This window comes from Elaeis guineensis, chromosome 6, assembly GCF_000442705.2.
Source record: "Elaeis guineensis isolate ETL-2024a chromosome 6, EG11, whole genome shotgun sequence".
NCBI classification, from domain to species: Eukaryota; Viridiplantae; Streptophyta; class Magnoliopsida; order Arecales; family Arecaceae; genus Elaeis; species Elaeis guineensis.
Genome location: NC_025998.2, coordinates 3,242,589 through 3,254,008, shown reverse-complemented (window position 1 = coordinate 3,254,008; position 11,420 = coordinate 3,242,589). Strand labels below are relative to the sequence as shown.

At 39.0% G+C, this 11,420-nt stretch overlaps 1 protein-coding gene across 1 annotated transcript; it reads right to left on the bottom strand.

Annotated features, from left to right (window-relative positions):
• Positions 1–4,506: 4,506 nt before the first annotated feature.
• On the bottom strand, positions 4,507–10,727 carry LOC105047633 (IAA-amino acid hydrolase ILR1-like 1). The gene is made up of 5 exons (XM_010926645.4): positions 10,182–10,727; positions 9,328–9,453; positions 6,458–6,772; positions 6,082–6,210; positions 4,507–5,069 (listed from the first exon to the last, which is right to left on the bottom strand). The coding sequence occupies exons 1-5, from the start codon at positions 10,515–10,517 to the stop codon at positions 4,662–4,664; spliced, it is 1,314 nt and encodes a 437-aa protein (XP_010924947.1). The 5' UTR covers positions 10,518–10,727; the 3' UTR covers positions 4,507–4,661.
• Positions 10,728–11,420: the final 693 nt, after the last annotated feature.

The following is an 11,420-nucleotide window of genomic DNA, read 5'->3' as shown; positions in this document are numbered from 1 at the left end:
TGGCAATTTCGTAATTAAATTGTTACTTGTGATGGTCGGCATGATGGTATGGGCGTGGTTCCCGTGGACTGTTTTGACCGGGTTCTACGGCGGTGGTGGAAGGTGGAAGCGTCTGGATGGCGACCACGGTTGCTTCGGTGAATTCTAAATTATTGGGGGACTCAATCATTAACTTTATTAATCTTGTTGGCATGTCTGGTTAACTATAAATTACTAAATTATTGAATAACGTTATTCGTTTGATGGAGAACCACCGCGTATAAAATTAGTGCTAATTAAAGTTTATTTTAGTGTCAATTTTATAGTTATTCTTTTTCGCTCTCTACGGTCCATATTCCGAGTTATGGTTAAGGTGAAATGAAGATTTAAACATCTCTCGAGGGTTAGTCTTTCGGTCTCTTGGCCTGGTTTCTCCCCCCTAATTAGTTCAATATTCCCTTTCCTCAATTCCTTAGGGTGTATTAGTCGCTGTCTGGCTTAGTTTATCTGTCCTCATTAACCTGCAAGCGGTTTTGTTGCAAGGAGATTCATTTAAGGGTTTACCTTGTACCAGGATGACCACCCTAATTAGTTTCCATTGGAGCCTGGAGGTTAGAGGAAATGGAACCAGTAAGTTGAGAAACATCTGTCCAAGAGCATAGTGTTGTTTGTATGATCAGCAACATAAAGTTGTTGTAAGCCACTTTGCTGCTTGTTTGTATTCCCTAAAATCGTAGGTTGCTTGGCAGAACTCAAGATGTGACTTAATTTTCCAACTATCTAGAAGCCGAGGGTGGTTGTCCCTTTGCATCTTTGGCCTTCTTCAAATCCAAGTAATAACTCTAGAAAAGTCCCCTTCAAGCATAATCTTTTTAGATCCCAGCACAAGAAATGTTCCTTCCTATGCACAACTTGAACCTAAGCTCGGACCCGGGCTTGATGGTTCCAAACAACGTACCCTGCCTCTCCATGATGGCATCCTTTACGGAACCGCTCCCCGGGGTGGGGGAGAGCAAGAAAAGAGGAAAGTGTGGCAACCAGTAAACTGATCGTGGTGGTGGTCTCTCCAGGTTTCCCAAGGTTGTTGGGTTAGGTCTGATGTTGCGGTAATCTCTGATTTCTAGAATAACTCAGCTACTTGGATAACTTGTCTTGGTGAAATAATGTTACCCTGAGATATTCTCTGATTTCTAGAATAGCTCAGCTTCTTGGATAACTTGTCTTGGTGAAATAATGTCACCCTCAGATATCCGCTGATTTCTAGAATAACCAATGAAGGAGATGAAGGTAATTCTTTGGTTTTGGTTAGGACTGCTAACTTCACTGCTTAACCAACCATCCAGTAGTTGTTGCCGAAGGAGAACATGTTGCACAGTTTCTATCGTCTCTTTGCCGAAATTGGATTAGGGGTTAATTAGAATATGCCTATGATTGAGAACATTGCTGCAAGAGAGACCCGTCCAACCAACCTTCCACCAAAATAAGAATAGTATTTTAGGGACTTATAAGCTGTAAGTTATCAGGTTAATTTGCGGGACTTATAAGCTATAAGTTACAGTATTTTAGGGATTTAAATACAAATATGAAAAAGCAGGAATTAATATTCAAATATGAAAGACTTTAGGGGCTAATCTAGGGGGGAAAAGAAAATCCAACATAAAAACAGGTCCGGTCTCCAACTCTATAAATTGCAGTTAATTCGTTAATTCAAAATGGAATGGTTCTAGTTTCCAGCATTCTTTCCAAACGCAAGTTTCTTAGTCTGGTGTATCCAATTTTATTTTAGTAATTATCAAGTCCTAAAGGATGGATCATCAGAATTCTTGCTCCGCCTTGAGCACAAAGTAATTCAATTTTGCTGGACCCGAGCCCATTCAAAATGGCTTCACGAACCTCCATACCATGCACATCCTATCACAAACACCTGATCTCAAACCGTAACAGTTAAGAACCGAAGGAATCTCAATATAGTTAGCATCCATTTACCTCCTTCGATCACGGGAGACATGCTGATGCTTCGGAAGTCTCCTTGCCTTTCCTTCTTTCAAGGACAATTGAATAGCTTTAACTGCGAGTCTTTTGGAAATTTTGTACCCTGACAATTGAATGGCTTTTGAAGACACGACCAAAGACTTGGACCACATTGTTCCCCTCCCCTAGCTCTGCTGTCCGATTGCTGACTACTGCCTTTCGTACTGCTGGAAAAATAAGCTACCAGCCGACAAGACCGCAGGTCTATCGAAGGCGAATTGCAAGCTATAATAGACCTGTTTGGATGAAAAGCTCGATTTTTACGCAGCGGTATTATAGCCGTAATAACGGCTAGTTTCTATCTTGATGAAGAAAATAAGTATAACGATAGGTTTGGTTAGAGGACGTTTTATTTATTGTTATCTCATATATTTTAAAATTATTTCCTTTTTTTTTTTGGTAAAGAAATTATTTTCTTCTTCTATCGTAGATAATCCTCTCCTATCGGATACTGCATACTGGAAGTCATCGCTGCGCATTTTTTCATCCTTCGTATATCCATCAAGAGTACAAATGCGGCAGCCACTTGTACTGCGACTCAAGGAATTCAGTGGGATATTCTCATCTCTGAATCTGAGCCTATTCCGTCACTTTTGCATACCATCCTTTTAGCAACACAATCGCTATAGTTCTTTCTTTCACTTCCAATTTAAAAAAAATATATATATATATATATAATGGTGATTATTTTTTGTTATTTTTCGTTTATTTCGCTTGTACCTCTTTTTAAATAAATTATTTTTAAAAAAAATTACCTCAAAATTTCCTTCACAAATGGTCAAAAATAATATTATTTATCCAACAAAAATGAAGATAAAGATATCGCTGTTGTTTTTCTGTTATAACAGCATCACAATAACCGTTATTTCAATGGTTATTTTAATATTTAAAATTATCTTTGACATAAATCATAATTGTTATGGCTCAATAATGAATTTGTTGGAGATTCCTCATCAAAACCTTACTTTCAAGTGAAGGAACTATTCGCTGGAAGCCATCAAGGAGTCATCAACCGGTTAAAGACCGAGGAACGAGCCAACCTGGGCAGCTGAAGACCAAGGAAGTTGGCTATTGAACAGGACTAGGTGAAGAGAATTCTATTAGTGGCTACGTTTTAAGAGGAGGTGGTCTATGAGCGGTTGTGACTAAACAACTACTGCCAAAATTTCCAAGTTGAAACGTTGTCCGCGCACAGAAAAATTGAGCGCTTAGCAATTACTGCTCTCTAGAAGGTCAGGCTCTTATTTTTCACAAAAACAAGACAAGACTCCTTTTTAAAAAAAAAAAAAAGTCACTCCAACTATCAAGTTCTACTAAATTCATTTCTTCTGACAAATTTAGCAGGTTAATTGATTTGAAGTTGAATATACTTAACTCATAAGAAATATAATACTATAGCCTGCAATGCGAGAAATAAAATGACTTGATCCATACAGAAGTCAAGAATAGCTTAACAAAGTCATTCGGGACATGGTTCTACATACCTTTTGTTTCTAATTATAAAAAAGAAGCTACAAAAGGCTAATAAACATAGAAATAAAACAATCATACATGCTAAAACCTATCTATATAAATAAAAAAGTTGGCTGGGACTCAATGGCCTGTCACTAGGATTTGCATTCTCAGAAAAAACCAATTGATAATGCAGCCCTAAATCAAGGCTTGCCCCAGCATAACACCCATCTGCTTAGCAACCAAAGGTTCTCACAACCACAAAAATCATAAAAACTAGGTTGGCTCAGCAAACAACCTTATAGGGAACTGGTAAAATGTTTTATTTGAAGCATAAATCGCAGTTCAGTTGGCTGCACAATTTCATGGAATTGCACTGAAAGATGCCACACACTGGCATCTGCCATTGCTCATCTTACTGTTTGAGAAATATTAGCATTCATGCAGCGGGAATGTAAAAAACATCGCAATGGAAAGGGCTCAAGCTACTAATGTACACTTACAAACACACGTTCAGAGACACAGGCAAAGAATTAAGATGCTCTTGTTCCCATTTAACTGGACTGCTATAGCCTCAAGGGAAGTTAATTTGTTCCCATAGAAACAAGAGCTCTACTGCTCTAGCTTTTTCCAAAAAGAGAACATGTATCTTGAGCCAATATTGAGTTCAGAGCCAGCGACCATCTTTAAGCCAAGACCTGGGCGAAGGCAAGACACCGGTTGATACCAGCTATCAATTGCAGCACAGTAGATGAGTAGAATGAACTTAAAGCTTTACAAAATGAATGACGGGCTCCTCCATTCTCAACCACCTTTCTGACTACTCTCAAAACAAATTTCCAAATTGAATCCAAGAAAACAGTAGCAGTCTATCCAGTTTCACCTGATGGGCAATTGATTACAGAGCCATACTTCCAAAACCAACTACGAGCTACAACAGCATACCTCCTAAGAGATGGAAATCCTGCTTTAAGGTGAAGTTGTTTACATCTATTATGAATTCAAGATAAACCACACATAAAAGCATGGAAAATTCAGCAGCAGTTGAGCAAGACAAATCACAGCCTGTTATAAATACTGACATCATCTCAATATACAGTTATAAAGTGCTCCTGGTGTTAAACTAACAACACAATCCACCTGCACAAAACCATCCAATTCTTCTGCAACTTAAGACACCAGGAATGGAAAAAGAATGTCTAGAGTTCATCATGCGTATTGGCCTTAGAAGGAGAAGGGGCATGGTTCTCAAAAAGGTACCGTGCAGCAAGAGATGCATGAAGGGCTGCACCATATGGAAGTGCCTCCTCGTTAACAGTAAAGTATGGAGAGTGTGGAGGATGCTGTGGTCCATTCGAAGCATCATTCATCCCTACAAAGTAGTAGTATGCCATAGGGACAACTTCAGTAAAAAATGCAAAGTCCTCAGCTCCCATCACTGGCTGCCTATCTCTGACATTGTTGGACCCAACCATTTGCTCTGCAACCTTGTGGAAGTATCCATGAAGATTGTTGCTGTTAACTGTCACAGGGAAGAAGGGACGTTCTTTGGCAATAAAGTCCACAGTAGCACTGCACCTCTGCACAGATGCTTGTGCAACAATTACCTATTGTCACCAAAACCGAAAGAGTCAGATTTGGGCAACTTCTGTATGGAAGAAGGTAAACACATGGAGATGCATCAATTCCATTTCCAACTCTCCTTTGTACACCAGATGCATCGCAAGTGGGTGAGGCTGGATTACAGGTAGCTTGTAGGGGTCCATTAAAGTTATATGATGAGTTCTAAGTTTCTGCCATTAGAACTGTAGTAACAAAGGTTTTGCTCCCACCAGCAGCAATAAGTATCCCAAGGATAACATTTTACACACTGATTCTCATGGCTGTATTTATTTTAAGGATAATACAATAAAGATCTGATTTTACCACAACAAAAAAAAAAAAAAGTGATGAGTAATGCCCGGTATATGCGATGATAAGAGGTTTTCAACAGTTTACCTGTCTCTCCAGAACCAGTTAGGACTCACTAGAAGAGTTCGTAAACAAAATGTTTAGAACCTCCTAAAATGTCAATTCAATCTAATAATTCAAATCCATGATCGTTTTGCAATAATTAGCTGAGAAGCAGATACAATTTTAGCTTGCATCTGGTCAGAATGGTTTAAGTGCATGATTTTGCAATATTCAGGTTATATAGGAAAATACAAAAATCAGAGGTCAGAACAGGCAGTTTGGACCCTTGATACAACCTCCATCATTAAAACAGTGATGCACAATCTCGTAAAGTGATGGTCATGGAGAGAATCTCCAAGGAATAACCTCGGTCCAAACTTCCTTGCAGGCATTGCAGGTTCTAGATCGGGTCTAATTCGGTTGTTAGAAAGATTAAGTGCAGCTTATTGAGATCCCTACTGGACCTGACCCATCAATGTCATGGTTCTCTAAAACACTTTAGTAGCTTAGCTTTAGTTGACCAAATGAGTAATGCTCCTTCAGCCAGATGATTATGGTGTTTATGGATATGAGGCAAAATTGACTCCAGCATCTACCAATAAAAGCTTGGTCGAAACTGTGATGTTTCTAGAGTTATCCTTGGAAGAAGTTCCTAGAATCTCATACCTCCTCAATTCGTTGCTTCAGTTGAGAAAAGCTTTCTTTGGAAAAGGCACGGAATGTGCCCCCAATTGTAACGGAATCTGGAATGACATTAAATGCACCACCTCCTTGAAATTTTGCCACTGTTACCACCTGTAATGAAAAGCTTACATGAAACCAATACTTACACAGTTGTCAGAGGAATCAGAGGAACAGTAATGTAAGGAACTTTTAACTCAAGATAATGTAAACTGAGATGTAAAAGATTGCACCTGGGAATGAAATAGGCATGCAAATTTCAATTAAATGAGAAAATATAAAACAATGAGGAAGCTCCCAACAAATAGATGCACTTCTGAAGGATTTCCAAGCAAAGAGTCAAAATATAGAAATTAGATACCTGTGAATCCAAGGGATCAGCTTCACGTGAAACAAGATGCTGCAAGCTTACAATCACATTCGATGCAGCTAAAATTGGATCTATCGTGTGCTGAGGAATGGCAGCATGACCTCCTTTTCCACTAATTACAGCCTCAAAGAACCCACTCCCTGCCATAATTGGCCCAGGCCTGGATGCCACCACACCAACAGGTAAATCAGATGCTATATGAAACCCAAAAATAGCATCAACATTCTCCACAGCTCCAGCTTCTATCATTTTTTGTGCCCCACCACCTCCTTCCTCAGCTGGTTGAAAAAGGAGGACAACCGTTCCCTATTGCAAAAAACAATTATCATGAGCAGTTTATAGTATGAACGTGAGGTTTTTCCACAAAAAGAACTTTTTTTTAATCACAATTGAAGGAGAAATTGGATTCTTGATCATACAGTCACTCCAGAACCTGAAAACACTAATTTTGTGGCATAAGCACAAAGAACAAACAATAAAAAAAATTAAAACAATATTGCAAAATAACTGCAGCAGGTTCATCACAACAGAAAGTAAAGGGGCTCAACAAACGCAGACATCAAGATACCCCAATAGTGGAGATGAATTTTCGTGCGCTTAATTGGCAAACACTTTGCCAAATCAAGGAATGCTTCCCGGATTGCACAAAATAAAGGAGCTTTTTATCTATACAAAACTGTTCTAAAGGCATAAAAAGACTGATAATTCACCAGCAATGCAAAGGACTCATAAAGCAGGGTGATCCACAAAGACCAAACGATGATGGCAACATCATATGAAGAAAAGAGTCTCACTTAACTGCAGCAGCAGATAAATATAGAATATTAGAAGGGAACAGGAAAGGATTCACAGAAAAAAAACACTGACTAATGCAGCTTTCCTCAGAGAAAGGAGAAACATGAAATTAACAGATGTATTTAGTGAGTTTAAACATATGCCTTAATAACAAAAAGTACGTGGTCTTACTAAGACTGCATCCACATCACCAACCAAGCAAACATCGCCTTTAAATTAAGAACCAAAAAAAAAAGAAAAAACTGATTTAGACCATGGATTTTACAAAACTACACAAAAATATAGCTCAATATAATTTAACATGGTTGTTCATTTATATGCATCTTTAATTCAATGCAAATTGTGCGGATGCTTTTGTAAGGTAAAAAAATGTAGTAGCAATTTAACACATTGTGCATGATGAGCACATGCCCAAACAACACACAAAGGGATAAATGAAGCATAAGGCAATGTAGCAATTATTTGATGCAAGAGTTCTTTTTCCTTCCATAAATTCTACTGAATTACTGTTATCATTCCAGCATTTATCCTTGCCGATCATCGTAGAAGAGTGAGCTTGATACTAGTTATTAACTTCAGAGATTGATTGTGATTTGTGAGTGATCTGTTCTTTTTCTGATAATAAGTGCCACTCATATCATGGAACACTTTATATGCAGTGTACAGAGCACAGATATTGCCTCCATAGTGAACAACAAAGAGTTGCATTTTCCATAGTTTTGCAGTTAAAACTTGACAAAGGAAACAAACGTAGAGCTCGAGCATGCACGCGCGCCCACACACAGAACCAAAAACTGTGGATTCTCATATAAAGGAAATCTAGCATAGATTGCACATGATCCTTGATGATTTCAAATGCAGCCACTTCAACGGAAGTATACATCACTAAATCCACAGGACCACAGATATATCTTTTATGAGCCCTATCAGAGATTTTCAGACCTTAACCATGGATTATCCATTATAAAGCTAACTGTAGCTGTTCATGAGGTATGATGAATTCAACACATAGACCAATTGGTTTGTTAATGCATGAGACCCTTTTACAGCATATCCACTAGGGGAAAATTGCATAAAATCAAGATATGAATATAAACTTAACAAATTAATTTTTATACACCACTTCTTTCATAATGCTGATTGACTAGTGATAGGGGCTATATTCTTTTCTAACTATCAATGATCTGAAATCTAACTTCTAAATGATAGAAGTCAGTAACAATATATATTGTCATGGAAATCCCAAAAACTTGCATTTCAAAAAATTGGTCTCAACAGATTAATACAACCGCCCCCACAACCTAGCCTTTTCTCATCAAGATGGTGTTGTTCAAAGGTTCATCTTAGTCTGGAAAAAGCTCCAACATAAGACTAAGCATGAGGTTATGACTATTTTTTAGCATTGTGTCCACACTCTTACAAATAATGCCAATACTCCTCCTAAGATGAAATATTTAGTACTATACTAGGTAAAGCAGGCATAAAAGAAGCTTACCCTCAGTTATAACCAAAGATCCCAGGCTGTCAAGCATACCTGATGTTAACATTCTAGGATGCAAATGTCAATTATTAAAATTATCTACCTTTACAAAAAAGAACACAGGACTTGAGGATCAGATCTAATGAGTTGCTTAAGCAAATAAGATATGTTTAGGAAGTTTCTGTGGCATCTGACAGGATCAACCGGTAAGAGAGCGCAGGGTCAGGAAAGAGCATCTTTTTGATCCGTAATCCTGAGATATCCTCAGGGCATGCCTTTTCATAACATATATAGGTGACAGACTTCTTCGTGAATAAATGGATTGATTTGGGGAAGTTAGAGATTTATTCTTATCTCAAAATGGAGCAATCTTAATGCTAGATGAAAAAGGATCTTTTCCATAAATTATTGATAACCACGCAAGTGGGCAGGTCATATCATTAAAACGTGACAAACCTGTCATTTATTTAAATACAATAGAGCATTAGTTTACCTTATCTTAGATCAATCTAAACTTAATATATCGAAGATGACATCAACGAGCACAATATTTCAGAAGATCAGAAAGAAATGATGAATGTCAAACCTGCAACTCATCACGATGCTCTTGGAGGATCTTAGCAGCACCTAGCAGCATCGCAACATGGGCATCATGGCCACACGCATGCATTTTCCCAGGGACTTTACTTTTGTGCTCCCATTCCACGTTCTCCTGGAATTGGAATTCAGCACAAACATTGCCAATCATTGAAATTTTTGAAAAGAATGCATGATTTAATAAATTTCAAGCAAAAATAAACTTATTTGACTCAGCGTAGAGGGAAAAATTAAGGAACAGAAGGTGCCTAGTGAAACTTGGCAAATGTAATCATAGCAAAGTGGCAAAAAAAAAAAAAAATCAAAACATGTCGTATAGTTTCCAATCCAAAGAGCAAATCAGCCCTTATGTCTTATTTAAGGTGACCAGATTCCAGTTCTCTCTGTCGAAAAGAGTCTTTTCTCCATTTTTTTTTTTTTTTTGTCTTTCGCTTTACCAGATATTTCTATTTTTCTCTTTCAATAGTAAATCACAAAGGTGACCGTTCCAATTCCGGAAAAGAGAGAGAGGTGGAGTTTGGGAGGGGATTGAAGATAACAAAATCTAGACTCGATCCAATAAACTTCAACATCCATCAAAGGTTAAATATTCAAACCTTAAAATAACCCTTTTTATTAGAGGCGACGATGTTGCAGAATCAAAACAGCAGGATGAAAGGATTGTTTTCTGTCTTTTTTCCCCTTCCTTTGTGTCATCGTCTATCATTAAAACATACTAAGTTCAAAAATCCCCCATTCAAACAATTTTTTTCTACATAAAATCCACTCCATACCCAATTAATTCCTCGCCAAAAGCCAAAACACCATCAAAAATACAATCTTTAAAGCTTAAAAGGGCGTAACCTGCATCGGGAGCGCATCCATGTCGGCCCTCAACGCAACAAATGGAGCATTCCCAGTGCCGACAAATCCCACAACACCCGTGACGGCGATCGGATACTTATAAGCGATGCCCATCGCTTCGAGCTCCCTCCTGATGAGCTCGCTGGTCTTGAATTCCTCATACCCAAGCTCCGGATTCTCGTGGATCCTCCTCCTGATGCCCACCATCCAGTCCAAGAACTCCGATTCCTTGGCCCTCTGGAGGAATCCAGCGGGATCGGGAGAGGAAGAACAAGTGAGCACCGAGCTCAGTAGAGAAACAAAGTGAACCAAAGCGACCCATTTGGAGGAAGCCATCCTCTCCTCCGACGCTTTCCTCTCTTGGAAGAGTCGATGCCCTCTGAAGAGGGGAAGAAGAAGAAATTGAGAGGAGAAGAGGGAAGAAGGTGGGGATTTTATGAAGGTTTTGGAGAATAAAAAGGCAGAGGGTGGGGGGTGCGTAGGGTTTGGAATTGGGTGCGATCGGGAGTTTATTCCGTGGTCCTTCGAGGCCGGCGGCCGGGGAGTAGTTTGCCATAGCAACCACCAACTCTACAAATATTTATAACTGTCCTCCACTGAAAACTGTGGGGTCCACATCGTTGAAGAGTAATTTTATGGGGCCCAACAATGAAAAAAAACCCGCCCTTGACCAAACAGGAATGAGAAGGTACAGACCCATTTCGTTGGGCCAGTGCTATACTTTGTGTGTAATAATTTCAACTGCAAAGCACTTATTGTAACATGAGGCATGGTTTTGGAACCTTTTTTTCCTTGAACCTTTTTTTTTGCCCTTTTTAGGTACCAAGCTGGCTTTTTGTCTATTTTTTTCCTACAAATTAGCTAAATATTATCACATGGCTGGACGTACCAAAGGCGTCTACCCCGGTGACAAGGTGGCCGGAGCCATATATATATATCTGGCTCCATGCCGAGCGCGAGATTGGATTGGTAATGGTTTGGTAAGCCACTTGGGGCCGCATAACTTTTCATTCGGTCATTAGGCCACCTGGCGCGGTTGTATGCTTGGGCCAAAGGGGACCAGGGAAACCATTTGTTTTCATATCATTGGAATCGGCAATTATGCACCGTGGAATACGTTTGGGGATTTCTGTGAGGAGGGAGATGTGCCATCCAACGGCTGGAAAAGTATTAAGAGGGAATGTGTTAAAAGGTGGGTGTTTCCTTAGGTACAAATTAAATGGTGGGCCTGTACTTGTG